The 20,733-nt window shown below is 62.3% G+C and overlaps 2 protein-coding genes across 2 annotated transcripts in view; one reads left to right on the forward strand and one right to left on the reverse strand.

Moving 5' to 3' along the window:
- Necab2 (N-terminal EF-hand calcium binding protein 2) overlaps positions 1-6,770 on the forward strand; it is a 25,887-nt gene extending 19,117 nt beyond the window's left edge. Inside the window, exons 9-13 of the mRNA XM_058576047.1 lie at positions 1,440-1,493; positions 1,924-2,036; positions 4,701-4,778; positions 5,784-5,875; positions 6,335-6,770. Of these exons, the coding sequence (XP_058432030.1) occupies positions 1,440-1,493; positions 1,924-2,036; positions 4,701-4,778; positions 5,784-5,875; positions 6,335-6,363 (366 nt within the window). The 3' untranslated portion in view covers positions 6,364-6,770. The remainder of the gene's footprint in view (positions 1-1,439; positions 1,494-1,923; positions 2,037-4,700; positions 4,779-5,783; positions 5,876-6,334) is intronic.
- Positions 6,663-20,733, reverse strand: part of Slc38a8 (solute carrier family 38 member 8) — a 22,844-nt gene continuing 8,773 nt past the window's right edge. Inside the window, exons 6-11 of the mRNA XM_058576048.1 lie at positions 20,264-20,321; positions 16,634-16,748; positions 15,406-15,553; positions 14,856-15,064; positions 13,458-13,509; positions 6,663-11,752 (exon numbers count right to left, since the gene is read on the reverse strand). Of these exons, the coding sequence (XP_058432031.1) occupies positions 11,659-11,752; positions 13,458-13,509; positions 14,856-15,064; positions 15,406-15,553; positions 16,634-16,748; positions 20,264-20,321 (676 nt within the window). The 3' untranslated portion in view covers positions 6,663-11,658. The remainder of the gene's footprint in view (positions 11,753-13,457; positions 13,510-14,855; positions 15,065-15,405; positions 15,554-16,633; positions 16,749-20,263; positions 20,322-20,733) is intronic.

Here is a 20,733-nt window from a genome sequence, read left to right on the forward strand (position 1 = left end):
TGGAGGGAGGAGGCTGGCATCCCGTCGTTGTCGCAGGGCTGAGGCCGAAGCGGGATCCCGCCCCCCTCACAGCCAGCTGCCGGGGTAGGAGCGGCTAGGGGACCCTGGGCCCGTTGTCATAACAACTCCGCGGGGGCCTCGGGAGGGAGGCTCTTTGAAGCTTATTTTTAGCGCTCGGTCGGTCGCTCGAACAACGCGGCTGGCTGGTAACCATGGAGCACCTGGGCGTCCTGGGGAAGGGCGGGGCCTCCTCCCCTCCCCGTCTCTGGTTGGCCCAGGCCGTGAGCAGGGGCCAATCCGGGCCCGGCTCCAGGCCCCGCCCCCGCGGGCCCACCTGAGCCGGCTCTGCCTAGCCGGCCCGGGAGGGTGAAGGCTCTGGGGCGGCAGATTTGGAAGCCAGAGGGAGCCACTTGGGGCCCCTGACCTCCAGGAGCCCACAAGCATGGTTATAAACCCAGAAACAGGCTTGTCCCTGCTGGGCCCTCCCTCGCCACTTGGAAAGCACTTTCTCTGAAAGCATGACCTGGAGAAGTCAGGGCTCTCCGGCTGGCTGTGTGATGTGTGGAACCGCGAACGTGCAAAGGCCCCGCGGTGGAAACACTAAGAATTGTAAAGTGGGTCACGCTGCCTGCTTCCCCGCCAGCGGTTTCCCTTAACAACAGATGCGCTTCCTACATGCATGCCCTTGCGTGTGTGCATGCATGTGTGCACACGTGGTCCTGTGACAGTGGCAGTCTGTTTTCACGGAGGAAGGATAGCCAGGAGCAGCCCTGACTGGGGTGCCCAGGCTAAAGGAGGAAGAAGTGTGGCTCTCGTATCAGGTGGAGAAAGACCAAGACGCTGAGAACCTGCTTTTGTGACTTCAGTGCCCAGGGCTGAGCATCTGTGAGTGGGCCCTGTGGGCCCCAGGCAGAGGAGGTGACAGGCTCCCTCTGCAGCTCTCCTGGAGCCTGCGGGGGCAGCCCTCCTGGGGAGTCGGGGAAGTTAAGCACATGTCTCAGGAATCCCTTGGTTTAGGGCTGTTGGAGGGCCGCCCCCTGCAGACCATTAGACTCCTAGGCTCCAGAGGTTAAGACGGGGTGACTCCCAGGTCGGCAGCGGTGACAGGGAAAACGGCGTCCTAGACCAGTGCTGCCTCTCCTGAGGCCTCCCACCAAGGCCAGCGCTCCTGGCCTGCCTCCCGGTGCCCCCAGGGGACAGAAGGATTCTCTGCCACTTCCGATGGTGGGTCTCCAGCCCTGCTCCAGGGGCCCGCTGAGGTAGCTCTGTGCATGGACCACAACCAGCCCTGCCCAGCAAGGCCTGGCCCAGGAGTGCCCATCAGCCTCGGGGATGTGGGCAGTGGGGCGGGGCCCTGTGTGCTCCGGTGTCGTCATGGTCCTGGAGGCCGCTCTGGTCAAGGTGGCCTCTCAGGCCTCACGTGTGCTTCGTGGTTTCAGACACTGTGGTTTGACCTGCAGCAGCGCCTCTCGGATGAAGAAGGCTCCAATAGGGTGAGGCCCTTCCCTGAGCCCCTGCCACCCTCCCCTGCCCAAGCCAGGACCCTCAAGATCCATCACCCCTCCTGCCTGGGACCAAGATGGGCAGGAGCAGTCCCAGCAGTGGGCTGCAGGACCCTCCAGCCACCCTCCCTGGGCTGAGCTCAAGACTTTGATAAAGGGGTGTGGCCGGGAGCCAGGTGGTCGGCAGACTCCTGGCTGTGTCTGGGGACCCGTGCCCCAGGCAGCCTCCTTACCCCCTGGCCCTGGGGCTGCTCTCTGCATTGGGACTTAGCTGCTCCAGCCAGTTTTCATACATTTGAACAAAAACTGCAGGGGTGGGAGGGGCTGTTGCCTCGGAGGGGAGGGCCGGGCTGGGCCAGGCAGAGAGGTCCTGGCTGGGAGCCCAGGGGAGGAGGCCAGGCTCAGTGCTCTGTCCTGGCAGCACCTGCAGCTTGTCCGGCAGGAGATGGCCGTGTGCCCCGAGCAGCTGAGCGAGTTCCTGGACTCCCTGCGACAGTACTTGCGGGGCACCGCTGGAGTGGGGGGCTGCTTCCAGTGAGTGAGCCTGGCGTGGCCTGGGGCGGACGGTGGCAGGGAGCCCTGCCAGGCGGTGGAGGGAGGGGACGGGGCCATCCCTGCAGATGTAGCAGATAACTTCTGCTCACTCATCTGTAAAGGGAGCTGCTGGCCGTGTCACTAGAGGGTGTCCAAGTAGGTCAAGGAGATGGGGACCTCAATGCAGGACGATAGGGTCCTTGTACATTGTAGAAAAGAACTCCACAGTGTCCAACAAAACAGATTTATTCAAGAAAGTAAGACACACCCCTGAAAGGACAGGCACCGAGAGTGAGATGGGATGACAGTCTGCTGGTCACGAGATGGCTCCTGGTGGACTGTCCCTTCCGGGATCTTGCTCTCCAGTATCTGGTCCACAGATGGCCTGGTTTGGAATGTGCCTGGTTACAGGTTTCTTAAGATCTCCTATCTCCCTGTGCTTCATCGGTGCTGAAGGTAGACTGCACAGGGCAGTTCTGATAGTGACTTTCCAGTAACTGTAAGATTGTGACGACTTGGAGGTTTCCCAGAAAGTTGGGGGGGGGGGAAACCAGCTGGGGAAGGAAGGGGTGAGGCCCGAGGGTGAGGGTGGTCTCCCTTTCCTTCCTGACCTTGTCTGTCTTAGCTTTGCCCCAGCAGACCCCAGCCCTGGCCCACTGGGAGTGAACGCGGCCCGAGGGCAGGAAGGGCTGAGCCAGGCCAGTGCCCCTCAGCTGGGTTGCTGCGGTGCAGTAGCCCGGGCCAGAGAGGGCCGCAGGGGAGACCCGAGGGAAACGGCAGCCGCCTCCTCCCCGCTCTGCCCAGTGTGCGCTGACCTTCCAGGAGGGTCTCCGAGGTGGGGACGCTGGCCCACAGCAACTACCTCCAGACACTGGGCAGCCCTGCCCCTCTGGCCTGTTCTGCCCCTGAGCCGGCGGGTGTGGCCAAGGGCCTGTGCCCTTGCTGTGGTGGTCTGGAAGGTCCAGGCACGTGCCCTAGGCTCCCCATCTGTCTCCAGGGCCAGCCCTCAGGCCCTGCCTCTGGGTGCTGCCCGGCTTCCCTCTCCAGGGCTAGCCCTGAGCTCCCTTCCTCTGCCCTCCACCTCCTTGAGGGTCTGCTGGACCCTGGGGGCCCCGCTGCAGCCAGGCAGGTGGCTGTTCGGTTTTTCCTTGGTGGGAGAAGACGAAGGTGATGTGAGTCAGCAACCGAGGTCTCAGGGGCTCTGAAGGGAGTGACCCCTCCTGTGCAGGCTGAGGGGCAGGACCCGTCTCTATGGACACAGTACGTAGGCAGGAGCGGGCTCCGCCCCTTCTCTGCCCTCTGAAGACAGGCTGGGGGCAGGAGGGGCCAGAACCAGGGGGGTTTGGGGGTGGGAGGAGGGGGTACAGTGGGCTCCCAGCTCCTCTGGCTTCAGAGACTCCAGGGAGGATGGGTCTCTCCAAGCAGGAGTAGGGGGGAGGACGCAGGTGTGTGGGTGGAGGGGTCCTGAAGGCCGCAGGGACCCCTGTTAGATCCCTGGTGCTACAGCGGGGCCGGCCATGGCACCCAGAGCCTTGTGCATGCCAGGCAAGTGCTCTTGCAGACGGTCTTCACCATAGGAGCAGGAGGATTCTGGCCATCCTCCAGGGGTGTCCCTGGCCCTCAGCCCTTGGGGCCCCTTTACCTCCACTTTGGTCCCCAGTCCCTCTGGCGGGGTGGCACTGTGGGGTGCCTCCCCTGGGTGCACACAAGAGGCTTTTCCCACCTCTGTGGGACACGTGTCCTCCCTGTGGCTGGAGTGGGCCAGAGGCATTGTCCCCCCCCACCACAAGTGTGGGCGCCCAACATCTGCCACCCACACCCCGTGATGGTGGCACTCAGTAACACTCAGCCGAGCCCGGCCCCTGGAGCTGACCTGCCTGTGGCTGGGAGAGGGCCCAGGGCTAGGGCTAGGGCTGGTCCCGGGCAGCATCCCGCTCCCTCCATGCATGGAGCTGCGTGCCCCGGGCTCCACGTGTCACTGGAGCATAATGAACTACGGACAGATTAGCAGCCTGTCGGGTGAAGCCAGCCTGGCCCTGCCTGTGAGCCCCCACAGACGTTCACCTTTGCAGAAGTCCCCTCCCCCGGGGCTGGGCTCACTACTGCCAAGTGGGGTGAAAGAGGAGAGGGGAGGGCGAGGGACCAGGACAGTACCAGATGCTGTGACCTTGAGGAGCCATCCAGCCCATCAGCCTGGCCTTCCGGAGGCCCCACAGCCATGTAGGATCTCCCCCATTTGCACGGGGGAGAGTGATGGCCAGGTCCCCCAGGGGGCCCGCCTGGCCTGCAGGGTGTGTAGCCCAGGGTGGGGCTGCTGGCTGGCCTCCAGGACTGTCACTGGGACGGAGCTTGTGGGAGCAGCAGAGGGTCCGGGGCGGGCTTGAGCGAGTGCCCAGGCCTGCAGCCTCCCCCTAGACTCCGCCAGCCACCACGGGCCCTGCAACATCATGGGACCGTAGTGCAAGGACCAGCTCCAGTGGGGGCCACAGGCTGTCCTTCCTGGGCACATCCCTCAGGTTGCTCCAAGCCTGGCTCTGAGGTCAGCCTGTCCAAGCCCGCCGGAGGGCAGCTGGGGGAAGATGTAAAGGTGGCCATGGCGTGTCTGGGTAGTGGGGTCAGGGCCAGTCCCTGCTCGCCGCAGGCTCCTGCCTCTCTCCCCCACAGCATTGCCGCTGTGAGGTTGTTGGACGGCTTCACCTTCGTCATCTATGAGTTCTGGGAGACAGAGGAGGCGTGGAAGAGGTGGGTACCGCCGTGTCCCTGGGTGCTGGGGCTGGTGAGGTGGGCTGGCTGGTTCCGTGGCGGAGTGACTTTGGAGGGCCATGGAGAGCACTGTGCCCAGGTTCTCCCAGCATGAGCGCCAGCCCGGGTCCTGGACAGGTGGCGGTTGCTCAGGTGTAGGGAGCCTCCCCCACGCAGCAGGCTCCTGAGCACGCGTTCCAGGCAGACCAGCTCTGCCCAGCGCCTGGGGCTCCCCTGCGGGTGGGTGCAGAGTCCCTTGTGCCCCTGATCCCGCACCCTCCTCGGGGAAGCCCTCCGGCTCTCCTTAGTCCTCCTCCCTGTAGCCCTGTTGAGGACTGAGCTGCTCCCATTGGACAGCTCCTAGCGTCAGAGCCCAACTCGGCGCAGGGAGCAGTGCAGGTGCGGTCAGCTGCTCCCTCCCTGCGCCTGGCCACCCACCACGTGCTTCGTGGCAGGCAGTGGCAGGTTGGGGGTTCCAGCTGTGGCTGGCACCTGCTCAGAGCACGTCTGGGCCAACTTGCTGCCCTCCCTGGGTGACAATGGGGAAATCCAACACCGTCCTGAGGTTTCTGACTCGCCAGATGCTACCAGGTCCCTCCAGAACTCAGCCCAGCAGGAAGGACAGGTGGGGGTGGCTTTGCGCCCCTGTCCTTCCTCCCTGGCACTGAGGGACGATTAGACTAAGGACCTAGGGATGCTGCAGTAGCAGAGTGACCACAGGGAGGACGATGGGCTCCTCTGGGGCCAGGGCCTGAGTCCTGGTCAGCCTCAATGGTGTTGTCTGTACAGGTGGATGTCAGTCCTACCTGACCCCTGGGGTGACCTTGGAGGTGGAGGGTCCTTGTTTCCAGGCAGGCAGGCCCCACCAGGCCTGGGGGCATGGGCCTTGCTCTAGCTGGCACCCAGCCTCCTGCTCTGCCCAGGAGCCTCAGAGGTCCCATCCCAGACAGAGCTGAGCTCAGGGGTGGCCCACGCCGTCCTGACTACCCTGCTCCCTGGTCGCAGGCACCTGCAGAGCCCCGTGTGCAAGGCATTCCGGCACGTCAAGGTGGACACACTGCGCCAGCCCGAGGCCCTCTCCCGGATCTCAGTGCCAGGTAGAGGGATGAGGGCCAGCACTGGGGAGGGCTGCCCAGCTCCCGAGTTCCAGCAGAGCAAGCCTGAGGGCAGCCCGCCGGGTGGCGCCAGCTGAGGAGGCCCCAGGCCTGCACTGACTCTCCGCCACCTCCCTACCGGGAGCAGAGCCCGATGCCCAGTCTCGACAGCCACGCTGGCATAGGGCTCAGGAGAGGCCCAGGCCCACACCCCACCAGCCACAGAACAGGGGGCCGGGCCGGGCCAGGCCAGGACTCAGAGCGGGCGGAGCTGGCCCTCTGCAGCCCTGGGCCAGCGCAAGTGAGGCACATGCCCGAGGGGCCTGGTGGAGAAGCAGCTGTGGCCCAAGGTGGGGGGCGCTCGGCCTGCCCCCTCTTCTCCTGCCAGCCGCCCCCTCCTCAGAACACAAGGGAAGGGGCTGCGTGCTCACCACCCCACTGACTCTCTCCTCCCGCCTCTAGCCGCTTGGTGCACCGTGGGCCGAGACTGACCACCGCCGAAGCTGTGGAGGCAGCACCCCTCTTGTCAAGGACCCCCCTTTTCTAGAAACTTTGGTACAGTCTTTTCAATATACTTCTAAACAAGAATGTATTTCCTCTGCGGTTTGGAGTGAAAGAGGACCCCTGTCCCCACCCGAGCTGGCAGAGCTCTGTGCTCTGGGGTCCCCCTGAGGCTCCTGGGCTGGCATCCCCACCGAGCCCTCCTGCCCCCCAGGTGGCCTCGCCAGGCCAGCCCTGGCTCAGCAGGGCTTGCCCACAGCCACTTCTCACCCCCTCCTGACGTCCCCTCCCTGGTAGGAGCCGTGGCCCTGTAGTGCCCAACCTAGGCCAAGCCCAGAAGTGGCAGTAGTGCCCATGTACCAGTGCCACCTTAGGCACCAAATAAACCCTAGCTAGGAACAGCTGTGTGTTGTGCTTCTGTGTCCCCTTTCCCCTGAGTGACAGCTGGCCGCCAGGATGGCCCCGGGTTTGCCGCAGACCTTAACCAAGACGCCTGGCCTCGAGGTCCTGTCTGCAGTGTGGAGGGGGTGACCGCTCTGTGGGGAGGCATGTGACACATACGCTCCTGCCTGTGAGCTCTTCTGGGTCCCAGGACCATCCTCAGCTCCAGGAGCTCAGCCAAGGGACTCGGGGAAGCTGCTGGGGTCACTTATGGTTTAGGGCAGCACAGGGACCCTCCGAGTCAGCAGAGCCAGCCCAGGTGGCAGTAGTGGTGTCAGCCCTGCCCCGCCCCAGGGACCCCACCTTGAGTCCTTAGCATGGACACCAGGTGGCCCAGGTAAAGAAAGACTTCAGGATACCCCCAGGGGCGTAGAGCTGGCCTTGTGGGGGGCAAGGCCAGGGCTGCCCAGAGCTTGGGGTGCGGCTGCTGTCTGGGAAGGCAGCCCCGTGCTGGCCTTGAGGTCCTGTTCTGGAAGCTCTGTCCTGGTTAGAGGACAGTCTCACAGAAGGCTCAAGGGACAAGAAAGAGGTGAGGCCAGCAGGGCTCCTGCAGGGCAGGGAGGCTGGGGAGCAGCAGGCAGCAGGCCATGGCCCAGGAAGCAGACCCACGGACCCGCCTCTTCCTACGCCTGCCCATACCACCTGCCCAGCCCTCCCCTTGGCTCCCCACACAACCAGAACAGCAGGCATTCGGGACAGTGGGGTGGGCTTGAGGCCTGCTGTCCCTGAGGTGCACCCTGGCGCCAGTCCCCAGCCTGTGCCCTCCTCCTGCAGGGCAGGGACCTGCAGCGGCACCCAGAGGGGGCCACTGTACCCTTAGGACTCAGCGCCAAGTCTCTCCAGGCATAACAGGGGCACCCTGCACCCCCCTCCTGGGCTGCTGGCAGCCCCCTCACAGGCAGGGTGGGTGGGATCAGGCTCTGAAGAGAACACATTTCAACCCTAAAAGGCATAAGAGCTCCACTTGACTGACACTTCAGAGCCACGCACAGAATCAAGCACTTGGCACCATCTCCCTCATGCTCACAGCACCATCCTGGGCAGGGAAACGAAGACACAGAGAGGACGAGTAATTTGCCAGAGGTCACACAGCAAACTAATAGCTCAGGTGGACTCTAACCGAGAGCCACCTACCCACAACCCTGTGTCCAACTACCATGCACTCCATGGTGGGGGGCGGGGGAAGACCCTTAATGTCCGAATCAGTTTCCTCAAAAAGTTAAAGGCAGAATTACCCTATGACCCAGCCATTCTATTTCTGGATACACACTATACCCACAAGAATTTTTAAAAGGCATTCAAACACGTATCTGCACCAGTATTCACGGCGGCACTGGCCACAGCAGCCAAAAGGGGGAGACAACACAAATACCCACGGACCAGCAGCAGGTCCAGAACACGCCGCAGCCAGCGGGCCCTGTGCGGCCCCAGGCTGCGCAGCCAGAGTCGCCAGCCACGGGCAGGGTGCTCTGGGGTGGGTGCAAGGTGGTCCGGCCAGATGGCTGCACCTGCACTGGACACGTACCCACCTTCCCTGCCGTTATTCCCGGAACATCACGCTAACCGCTGCCTACACACCCACGATGCCTCGGGGCCACATCGTCCAGAGGCCACCTGCAGTGTGCCCGGGGGAGCCCAGGGGCAGCTCCGTGGTGGAGCACCTGCCTAGCAGGTGCGGGGCCCTGGGCTCCCTCCGCAGCACAAATGAAATACCCAGAGGACGCGCCTCGTCACAGACGCACACACCACTCTGGGCAGGACACTCGGTGCCAGAGTGCCTGGTGTCTGGGGCCCTGGAACCCTGGCCAAGTCGCCAGGTGGTACCGAGGGAGGACTGCACCGAGTCATAAGGGAGTACGGCGCTGACGAGGTCACAGCAAGGATGCTCTGCAGAACCGCAAGGGAGGCCACCCCGCATCTCCTTCCCACCAGCACCAGGACCTGCAAACCCCGGGGCGGGAGGCAGTGCTAGGACCCACAAACCCCGCCCAGGGCTGGAACCGCAAGCCCGGGGCGACTGTGGTCGTGGGCTGGGGAGGGGTGGCACCGGACACAACCGAAGCCCGGGATCGTCACCACGAAGCTGTCAATCATGATACAGGAATTTCACAGTCCCCACCGACTCACCTGCACAGAGCTCCCCGATGCACCCTTGAGGGCCCTGCTCCACCCCAGACTGTCCGTGGGAGGCCTCAGAGGTGGCCCTGTGGCACAGGGCCTTTTGTGTGACCCTGAGCTCGTGGACAGGTTTCCCCAGGTGCTCAGCGCCCTTGCAGCCACCATGCTCAGAGCAGGGTGAGGCCCTTGGTATACATGTGTCACGTGGTCTCTTGGAAGAGGTGGCTTTAGGCACCTGCATCTCTACACCCAAGCAGTTGTCACCGGTGACCCAGGTCAGCCTGGATCCTGCAGGCTCAGCCCCACCCACGCCCTCCTCGGCCCTCTGCCTCCCTGTCCCACACAGACCTCAAGGCGCCACTTGGCATTTGAGCAGGACAATCCAAAAGACTGTCAGCATTTTCCTCCCCAGGTCAGACAGCCAGGGGGCCTCCTTCTGCTGGCAGGCCGCTGTCCCTGTGCTGGGATGCCAACGTGTGGCTCACATCTGAACCTGCCACAGAACTGGCTGGAAACCTTGGTCCTGGTGGCAATGCGGTCACCCCTAAAGCCCTTGCCCTCTCCTCCTCTTACCTTTAATGCCCGTCCACTCCCTCCTGTGTCGCTCTGCTGGGGGAGCTCTCGAATCCTCCCATTTCCCTTTTCCCATAACTGCTAGGAAACTCAGTGTCCTCTGCCAACCTTGGTGTTTTCTGGAAACGCAGCTGCCTTTCTTGGTGAGAGACACCCTAGCAGCTGTAGGTGCAGCCCCACCCTCGAGCTTCACAGTGAAAACACAGGAACAGGAGCCAGCTCCACTGGGCCAGGATGAAAGTTCCTACGTTCCCAGCAGCTCTGAGATAGCACGTGGTGGAGCCAGGTTCCCAACCAAGCTCAGGTTCAAAGCCAGTCACGTGGCCTCCCATCATGGCAGGACCCTTACTGTGCCTGCTTTGTTATTCCTGGATTCTCTGAACAGCCTGGCCCAGCCTTCTGGCCCATGCAGCAGAGCCCTCGAGGTAGCAGGTGTCAACAAAGGCCACCATCCTCAGCTCACCTGCTAGAGCACTCTGCCTGGTGTGCATCCTGGCTCCTGAGCCTTTGTCTGGGAGGACCCTGTGGCCGCTGGACACAGGGTGGGCAGGTCACCATGGTGTTGGTTCAAGAGGACTGGGAGAGGTCCTGCGTCCCCTCACAGGGTCCAGAGCCTTTGCCTGCAGCCACGCCCCTCCCCCAGCGGCTGTGGAGGAGGCTGGTAGGGGCTCCACCCCATCCGCAGGCTGAGCACATGTCCCCCCCTGTGGTCACTCCTCTGCTTGGAGCAGGCGGTAGAGGAAGCAGACAGTGGAGCTCAAGCCAAGGTCGGTTGTGACTCAGCGCTGCAGCCTGCAGGACAGGCAGCCCTGGCCTTCCCACGCCTCAGCTGCCACCTGTGCAGTGGACACTGTGCTCCCTCAAGGGAGCCCCCCACAGGACTGCGTTCCGCATGGGTCGACCAGGTGTGTCCAGACAGGACGACCTGGAGACTGAGGGGACAGGGCTGCTGATGGCATGGGGCCCTCCTGGGTGAGGGCAGCTGCTGCAGGCAGGTGGCGGGGTGGCGGGGTGGTGGCGTGGTGGCATGACTGAACATGCCAAGTGCCTGGACTGTGCACCTGGGGGGCGGGGTCTCACAGTGTGTGAATTACAGCGTGGTGTTTAGACTGAGTGCACGTGGACAGGCTGGCACACACACAGTCCTGTCACCATCGACCTCACTGGGTCACAGACGCCATGTGTGACATACATGGGAAGGGCACAGGCCACTGCCTGGTCGCGTCCTGCCCAGGGGAAAGCGCTCTTCTGAAGGACCCTCTGCCCTGACACTCTCGGCAGCAGGCTGACTCCTGCCAGGGCAGGGTCAGGGGACAGGGTGGGGACAGGGGACAGGGTGGGGCCAGGAGGGAGCTACAGGGCGATGGGCCCACTCGGCTCCTGGGCTCTCCAGGCAGAGCGAGTGGCAGGGAAGGCGTCTCCTGGGACCCACGCTGGGCCGCACCTGCGCACCTTCTGGTCCAGGCCCTGGGCAGAGGGCTCACCCCTCCACTGCCCCCAAGTCGTGCCCCCAAGTCTCCTCCTGGGCGCCCGTTGCCCTCACCTTGATCAATACACCCAAAGCCTCGGCTCCCACCTGTGTCCTGGGCCGAGTCCTGTCCCCAAGGTAGCTGAAGCCCTTCCCCCAGCCCTTGCCAACGTGACCTTATTTGGAGACTGGATCTTTATACATCCTAATCGAGTAACTGAGACGAGATGCAGTCAAGTTCAGAGGAGGACATACTTAATGGGGATGGCCCCGAACGAAGGGCTGGTATCCTTGTAGGGAGGAGGAGATTCGGACACACAAAGGGGAGGTGGCCAGGTGAAGACGAAAGCAGAGACTGAGTGACATCTGCAAGCCAGGGTCACGGAGGAGCACCAACAGCCACCAACAGTAAGAGAGCACGGCCCACCAGACCTCCACTGCAAAATCTGGCCTCCAGACTGGAAGCAACACGCTAATGTTGCTTTGAGTCATTGTGTGTGGTGGTTTGTCACAGCAGCTGCCAGAACCTAATTCCGTCTTTCCTCACCAGAAATCCTGGAAGGAGCAGAGTCCACGGGCAGCCTGGAAGGCGGAAGCTGTCTGTTTGCCCAGCATCTTCATGATGAAACCTGCATCGGTCTCAGGGATAGAGGTGGGAGCTGCACAGGTCACCTGTGGGGGCTGCTCAGAGCAGCTCCAGGACAGCTGCCACTGTGCTCTGCCCAAAGATGAAGGTGCCCAGCAGCACAGAGATCACGCCCCAGGCCTCCAAGCAGCACCTGCCAATTCAATGCACCACGTCAGCGCCGGGCACAGCCAGCCCTGCACCCACGAGCGAAGCCGGCCTGGAAACGTGCTGCTGGACCCCAGGGGAGTCACCGGTTTTGAGAAAATTCTTTTCTCTCCTTTACCTGAGGGGATGGGTTTCTGAGTCAACTTTGGGAAATAAAGTACCCAGGCATTTCCCAAAACCTCCTCTCTCCATCTCTTAGTTCATAATCTTGTTTCTCCCCAATATTTTATCAGAGAAAAAGAAACTGAGGGGTGAGGGGCTCTGTTTCAAACTCCCCTCTTCTCATCTACTTAAGCTTCCCAATGAGGGATGAGATAGAAGCTGTAAGTCACAGTCACACACCCACTGGGGGAGGAGGGTGGTGGAGGTGTGGGGTGGGGACTGGCTGCCAGGGCCACATTCGCAAGCTTCCTAATATAATCAGGTGAGTCAAGGAGGTGGGGCAACGAGAAGATTCCCACCAACAGCAGGGTGGCCAGAGATGGCTCTGGCCCTGTCAACAGAGGCTAGGAGGACCCAGGGGCCAGGAGGGGCATCTCTGGTGAGCACATGTCAGTGCCACCCACGCACACAGTGGGGGGACGGCAGGTGTGACCCCAGCCACAGCACCCCTTGAAGCCACTCGGTGGTTCAGGAGGTCGAGAGCAGCTTAGGAAGAAAATCGTCTTGAAAGCTCTCCAATAAAAACCGTGATGAGCATGGATCATGGGACAGAGACCAAGAGCAAGATTCCAAAGAGCGCACCAGAGACATGCCATTAGGGTGCCAGATGGCCAGGGTCAGCTCTGGGCTCAGGTGGGGAGAAGCCACGCTGAGCCTGCTCTTTGGAGAAGCTGAGCTTGAGTCCAGAGGGGCTGGGGGACAGGGACACAGCCGGGCCACACCCTGGCTGTTGTGACTTCAGAGTGTCTGAATAGGGCTGAATGTGTCCCCCAAGGCTCACGTCCACCTGGGACCCATGCGTGTGACCTCTTTGGAAACAGGTCTTTGCAGAAGTAACGGCATGAGGATCTGTGAGGAGATGTCCTTCTAAGAGAAGGGCAGTGGGGGACTTGAGACCCAGAGCAGATGGCCACAGGAGGACGGAGGCAGACACGGGTGCAGCAGCTACAAGCCAAGGACACAGCGGCCACCAGCAGCCTGCAGAGTGGGCAGCCTGAGCCCAGGCTGGTCCCCAGGGCTGGGAGAGGGCGCTTTCCTTGCGTTCGGCCTCAGGAGATGCGAATCTGCTCTGGTGGCCCTAAAACGCTAGAGCAGCATGTCCCCACCTGCCCAGCCTCTGTCTTTGCACCTGTGAATGGGAACCAGCCCCACTCTGTCCTGTCGTCTCCTGACCAGTGGAGGCTCCCCAGAAGGACGGTGGTGGTGTGTAACAGGCCCAGCGTGGCCGCACCTAGGGCACCAGCAAGACCTGCTGTCTGAGGACACTGCATGTAGCCCTGGGTCCAGCCTGCCACCAAAGCTCCCCGACTCCACCAGCATGCAGCCTGTCCTGCCCTGGGTCTAGCCAAGTAGCCAGGATCGGGTGGATGTGCATAGGCCGGGCACTGCTGGCTGGGCACCCATCTGGCTCAGCTACCCTCTTACCATGGGGATGCCCCCTCCTCACAGGAGGAGGGTGGACAGAAGCACTGTCACTCCTAAGTCCATGGGCACACCCAAGCCACCATCCTGGCTTTGAGGACACTCACTTGACTCTTGGTCCTATGGGCTCGACGCCCACGGCACAGATGAGGCACAGACCTGTGAAGAGATGCAGTCAGCACCCAGGTGACCTCAGGGGCCCCTCGAGGACTTTCCCACAGGTGGCCCACAGGCCAGTCCCTCCTGGCTAGGTAGCACAATGTGGGGGCCCGAGGCTCAACTTGGAGTCAGGAAGGTGGGGGGAGTTCCAGCTCAGCACCCCTCCAACACCTTGGCCAGTGGTGACAATGGCCTCTAGAGCCTCAGTCTCTCAGGGACAGTGACAACACCACCCACAGCAGCATCAGTGAGGGTATGGCGCAGATGAGGCTGGCACCTGGAGGCGCTCAGCGGCTGGCAGACACGGCTCCTTTTCCTTTGCCTATGTGTGCCGGTTTTAAAGTAGCTCTGGAGGGCCCACGGGATCCCCACCACCGACCTCCAGCCCGCATGGGAGGGCTGGGACTCAAGGCACCCAGCGCGAGCTAAACCGGAATACGGCGCCCAGATAGGAGCTCAGGGCGCGCGGCTGGGAGAGCTCTTCCCAGGATGGAGGAAGCCCCCCTCCACCTGTCCACCCCGAGCTCAACCCACCAGACAGCCTGCTGCTCCCACTCTGGAAGTGTCCTCAGCCTCTTGATACCCAGCTTCTCCCCGGCCCTCCATGTCAACATCTGTCCCCCAAGGCTGTTGGTGACGCCCCCGCTGCCCTTCTACCTGGCCCCAAGTTGAACTTCACTTCCCGTTGGGTCTCTGGAGATCCACCCAGGGGCACCGGCCTCCCTGTTTGACATGGCAGCTGGACTGCGGCATTGAGGGTGTCTGGCTACAGGCTCCCCAATTTTACCATCTGCGCAATGTGGCTGCTCTCCCAGCAGAACTGCAGGCCTGTGGGCCTCCGCTGTCCCCCCAGGGCTCCTCGGGCCCTGAAGCGCGCCCCTGCTGGCCCTGGCTGGGTTCCTTTGGGGAGAACGCCGGGTTGGGACTGGAATGCGTGCCAACACTGGGAGGTCTCTCAGGAAGCCCTCGCCTGGGGAAAGGGAGTGTGCCTCCAGTTCCGGGACGGGTGGGGACGTCCCTCGTGTCTTTTGCACCTGGAGCTATGTGAGTTTCGCTGCAATTAAAAAATTAAGCCTCATCCTGCAGTAAGAGGCAGCAGTGGCATGTGGACAAAGCTGCGGTGGGCTCGGCCCTGCCACGCTCCAGCTGAGCCTCCTGGGACTCTGGCCTGGGCCTCCCCATCCGTGGGATCTTGAGCTGCTAAACCAGGGCAGGTGTGCAAAGCCTCAGGCCGCATGCCTGGTGACCAGGGGCCTGCCTGGGGCCCGCAGCCTGCCCACAGGGCTCCCACCCCACGGAAACTTGAGGCCCCACAGAGCTGGGCCAGCCTGGAGGCGGCCACTCACCCGGGAAGATGAAGATGAAGAAGGAGCTGATGCCCCCGATGATGCCAATGATCTCGCTGAGGTCGGGCAGGAACAGGGCCATGGCCAGTGTCACAGCGATCCACAATATGGTCAGCGGCACTCGAACCCATGGCCCCGTGGGGTCAGCTAGCACCAGGGGCCCCCGAGCCCCTCTGCAGCTCCTTGTCCAAAAATCCTGCATCACAGACCTGGAGGCCGTGCCGACCCAGAAACATGGCACTCCAGGGGCCCCAGCCAGTCCCCAAGTCCTCCTCTCGTCCCCCGTTCTGCCCCCAGGTGCTTACTCCCCAGGGGACCCCCAACCCTCAGGGGCTCAGGGACTGTCAGACGGGCTGCCAGCAGAGTGCAGCACCGGGGGAAGGTCCAGCGCGTGTGGCTCGGCCCAGTCCTGGTTGGCGCTCACTGGGCAGCACTGGGTAAGCTCCCCAGGCCCTCCGTGCCTGGTTTCCTCCTCTCCCCTCTGAGATAACACAGCCCCACCACAGGCTGAACCCGCCCACTAGTTGCCAGCCACCCCCGCCCGGCTCACCTCCCCAGGAAGAGCACAATGGGGTAGACGGTCACAATGGAGACGGCGAAGAGGACCCGGGCGACGATGATGGCCACGTCATCACCCGGGTAGGACATCAGGATGTCAGCAGAAACTCCGGTCCCAAAAGTTAAGAAGCCATAAGCCCCTGCGGCAGGAGCACAGCATCCAGCACACTTCAGACGGAGAAGGCCAACCCCCCAACACACAGGGCCCGCGGGTTTCCCTGGGAGCTGAGGGAAGGTTCCAGAAGGGCTCCCATCCCGCCCTTCTCCAAGGCCGTCCTGCTGGCCCTCAGCCTGCACATGATGCCCCTGGGTTGCACTCCCGCCCAGCCCTGGTGTCTGCTCACAGTTGGTGCCAGGGGCCTGCCCAGAGTGGGCGGAGGCTGGAGGCTCAGTGCTTGAAAACCCAACCTGCTCCAGCCCGGCCCGCTCCTCGGACAGCCCCGGGTCAGTGGCCACCCAGAACCACACAGCTGTTATGGTGGCCTGGGACTCAAGGACAATCCCCTGGCCTCAGTGACCAGGGTCACACCTGCCCTAAAGCACACCCTCTGGCCAGGAGCTGAGGCCTTCTTGGCTTTGCTCAGGGCTCTTTCTGAAGGGGGTCTGCCAGCTCTGGGTGTCCTCCGACTCGGGGCTAGACCGACAAGCCCTGCTCTGCTGAGTTCCCTTAGGGTGGCTTCAGAAGTCCAAAGTTGCCTGGCAGGCCTGCTGCAGCCCGAGCCTTTCCAAATCAGAGGCTCCAACAGGTGGATTAAAAAGCCACCAGGCTGGGAAGTGGCCAGAAGTCATCCCGCCCCACCTCAGACCTGGCTCTGTGCTGCAATGTGCCCGTGACCTCAGGCATGTCATGGCCCCTTTCTAAGCCACACATCTGAGGATCCGCTGCCCGTCTCGCAGAGTTCGTAAGCACCCGAGCCTGTCAGCTGCAAGTGTCTTGCGAACCACCCCGATGTGGTGTCATGAGGGCTACACTGCTGCTGTCTCTGAGAGCAGGAGGAGCAGGGGCTTTGAGGACAGCAGAGGGTGACTCTCAGCTTTGCACATCTTAGTTGTGAGGCCCTGGGCAAGCCCCGGAGCCCTCTGAGCTGCATTTATTCATCTCCGAGCGGGGCCTGTTCCTGTGGGGCGCTCAGAATGGAAACTGTGGAGCCAGCACTAGCTGTGGCTCCCCTTCCTTCTGCCACGCCCTGCCCACCCCTGGGTGCCCCGCAGGGTCCTACCTGTCAGTGAGTAGATGAGGCAGCAGGCCAGCAGGGACAGCACGGAGACCAGGGCCCAGTGGGAGAGGCTCTGGCTGCGCATGCTGCAGTAGATGGAGACGGCAGCTTCGTGACACTGGAGGGCAGAAGTGTGGTCAGCGAGACTCAGGTCAGCAGGCGTCAGGACCACCTGAACAACTGGGAATACTGCCCAAAGGCGGGGAGCACCCTGTGTGTCCAGCATTAGCAGAAGACATAAATAGACCACGGGAGACTCACACAGGCAAGACTGCATGGCTCCAAAAAGATGGAGCCCAGCTCTCTACCTGAGCCCCGAAGACTCGCAGGCATGCCACCATGAACACAGGGCCAGGCGGGAGAGCATGCCGCGGGGTGAAGTTCAGACAAGTCTGTAGCAGGGTTCCCGACCTCGGCACTACTGGCTTTGTGGGTGCAGGTAGTCTCTTGGTGGGGGCTGCTCTGTGCACTGAAGGATTGTGTGTAGCACTCCAGCTGTGATCCCCTGGATGCCCCCATTTGTGACAGCCCAAATGTCTCCAGATGTGGCCAAACGTCACTCAGGAGCATCTCTGCTCTAGGTGACAGATGGCGGAACAGTGGTTCAGGTAGAATGGGTGCCACTGGTGGGAAAAGGCAGCGAGGGGCCTCCCGGAGTGGACAGCGTCACTCAGGAGCAGACTTAAACCTGAATACTACATGTGCAACATGTCACCTCTTACAGGACTTGCCACATAAACCGTGCAGGGGATGCAAGAGCCCCTGTGGTTGGGTGTTGCACTCGGGCAGACGTGGCACTGGCACGGCAGAGCAGCCAGGGTGGACGGATGCTGCCTCCTCTCACACACTCCGCACTCCAGGCTCCCAGCTCCCAGGTAGGGTCTCATCACCTGGTTCCTTGCTCACCACCGCCCCACTGGTCACTCACTGAGCAGGGCCCTCCTGCGCCCCTCGGCAGCTGACCTGCCACCCAGCCCTACTCATCCTGCTTGGACCCAGCGTCCCCTCGCACACTTGGCCCCAACAAGTGCTCCTTTGGGTCTGGTGCTCAGCAGCCATCAGCTGCACGATCGTGACTGTGGCCACCTTGCCGATCTGGGGCTGCCCAGAGCCTGGCATGGCTGACAACCATACCATAGTTAACCAGGTTTAGTTAACCAAGTTTCCCAACTTCCCCAGCAGCCACCCTTGTCCCTCCCTGTCCCAGGCTCCGTGTCACTCAGATGCTGGTGCGTGCTGGGAATACAGTGTCAGCAAGCCCGCCACAGTGCCCTGTCATGGAGCTCCCCTCTCGGAGGTGGGGGCGGCACACTGGCCTCATCCCTCCGGGCCCCACCTGGGTGAGCCCTGGTGCACCTCCCTTGGGGCAGCTGTGTGCCTGCTTTCTCCCTGGGGTCTCCCTGAACCCCAGGAGATGAAGGCCACAGGCTAGCTGAGCCCCAAGCCCCCCGCCACGGGCAGCAGACTCTGGATGAGGCCCGCAGCTCCTCCATGCTGGGGCGCTCCTGGGACGCACACTTCCCAGACGGCCAGGAGTTCCGCCCGGCCGTGACGTGAGGGTGCTCCTCCACACACCGTCCCCTGTTCACAGCAGACCCCAGGTGCCCCCGCATCCCAGGCTCTGCTTTCAGTTCTGTGTGCAGAGGCACGGCGGGGCCCAACGTGGGGGCAGACCTCAGGGTGCTGGACGCACCAGGAAGCCTCCTTCCCTGTGCTCCTGCGTGGGGCTTCTGTCTGTTGACGGCGGGTGACAAAGAGGGGCCCTCAGGGTGGCTGCTCTGCAGGGCAGTTGGGGTGAGGGGGCTGGTGTGTGCAGGCTCACAGCTGCTCTGTGACAGAGGCCGAGCAGAGGTGGGGACACCAGACACAGAGACTGTGGCTGACTGTTGGGTGGGATGCTACTTGGGCCACAGCGAGGAAGGGAGCAGACACGCACCACGTGAAGGAAACATGGTGCCGAGGGGAAGACGCAGTGCCACGTCACTGGTCCCATGTATATGAAAGGCATATAAGGGGAGACCCAGGGACAGAGCAGGTCAGAGGTCCTTGGGGGCTGGGAGAGGGAGGCAGAGTGGCTGCTGACACTTAGGGGGCTCTTTTGGGGCCTGACAAACATGTTCTGAAATTGATGGTGGTGGCAGCTGTAGGCCTGTGACTCCGTCAACTTGTGTGCTTCAGAAGGGCGGGTCATACAATAAGTGACCTGCCCCTCAACAAAGAGGTAAAACCAAACCCAGAAGTCCCAGGGAGGCCTGGGCGGCTGGAATCATCCGGGCAGCCCCTCTGTTCCTCAGGCCCCACACCCAGCCTGCACAGGCCATGCGGGAGGGACCGTCCACTGCTAACTGCGCCTGGTGGCTGTTTGAATGAGGTCCGTTCCTGAGGACAACAGGCCCACCTGCCCCTCCCCGAGCTGCTCAGCCTCCATCATCTCTTTTCCCCCCACCTCTGGCCTAACCCTGCCCCCGCTGTCAGGCAGCCAAGCAGCGCAGCGGGTGTCCTTGGGTGTCCTTGGGTGTCCTTGGAGCCGGCCTGGTTGCTAGGAGAGCTGGGGCAGCCAAGACAAAGGTGAAGCCAGGGCCAGGCGCCCACCATGTGGCCGTGGCCGTGGCCGGGGCCGGGAGGGGCAGCCAAGCTAGACCAGATCACAGCCAACAGCAAATCCACGCTGCGCATCTCCCAAGATGTTGGGTGTGAGAGAATCGCCTGAACTGCTGGCGGAACCCCAGCAGCGGCACCGAGTCGGTAATAAAGATGAGAAACAGGAGTGTTTCAGATATTCCAAAAATGCTTCTCAAAAACAAAAGGGCAACGGCAGCAGAGACCGGCTGGGGGGGGGGCTGAAAGCTGGACTGCGCCAGTCCTCGGAGCTGGGTTTTACTTTGCGGAGTCCTGTGGTTGGGGGTGGCATCAGTGGAGGGGAGGTGGTTGTTTTTAGGAGATGGAGGCAAAACTTCCCCAAAGCAAACCACGAAAAAAGGTGGCAGCTGCCAGGAGAGCAGGGAGCCCCAGTTCCACAGAGGGGGAGGGGGCGTGGGCCGCCCCTCCCCCACCACCGCCCTCCGCCTGCCCAGGCCGGCATGCTGGGGGCTCCCTGTGCTGCGGCCTCCGCCTGGTGGACCCTCCTCCACCTGGCTGCACCCCCATTCTTCCAGAGTCCTTGCCCCCGCCTCTGCTGGGGGTGGGCCAAACCAGCTGCCTTCACTCCTCGCCTGCCTCTGCCACTTGGTCCCTCCAAACTGTGAACCTCACGAGACACGATCCTTCTCACCTGGCCCCTGGGACAAACCACCTGCAGGCATGGTGTCCTGGAGCATAGGAGGGCAGCCCCAGGCCTGCCCGCATGGTGACAGTCTGTCAGCACTCTGCAGAGGGGGACAGGATCCAGGTCCCCACACTCTGCTGCAAACCTAGTACACATGGAGCTGCTGCTGGTGAGGACTAGGTTCCCAAGTTCAATGACAATTCACAACCCGCCAGGGAAGCCAGACGCCAACCCACTGACTTAGTCTCTGAAGACAGCCTCTGGCCAACACTGTGGGTGCCGAGAGCCCATGGCACCCTAGAACAAGTCCTCGGACTTCTCCCTGACAGGAGCAGGGAGCCTCGGAAACGGCCACACTCTGAACTCACCTGGAAACCGAAGCAGATCGTGGGGAAGACACTGAACACAGACGTCCAGGGCGGAGGGCTGCAAGTCACAAGAACAGGCGTTTGTTAAGGAAGGGGAACTCAAATCACTCGCAACTCGAGAGGATGAATTTTAAACCATGCCAGAGGCCCTACCTGAGTACAGCTACGAGTTTTTTTTTTTTTGTTTTTTTTTTAATTTCTTTTAGTTGAGGATGGACACAATTCCTTTATTTTATTTACGTGGTGCTGAGGATCAAACCCAGTGCCTTCTACATGCGAGGCGAGTGCTCTGCCACTTTCTGTCCTGGCTGAGTGGCCCACCAGCTTAGCCTCCTCACGGTCCCCTCTGCCCAAGTAACCTGGCTGCTGGGTTTTGCTGCATCCCCCTGTAGGGACACATCTACCATGGCCAGGAGCCCCAGGCTACTGTGGCCTTCAGCACCTGTGTAGCCTGGGCCTGTAGCTGGTCA

Source organism: Marmota monax, unplaced genomic scaffold (genome assembly GCF_021218885.2).
Source record: "Marmota monax isolate L192 unplaced genomic scaffold, Marmota_monax_Labrador192_F-V1.1 WCK01_AAM20220418_F8-fsc00024, whole genome shotgun sequence".
Taxonomy (NCBI): domain Eukaryota; kingdom Metazoa; phylum Chordata; class Mammalia; order Rodentia; family Sciuridae; genus Marmota; species Marmota monax.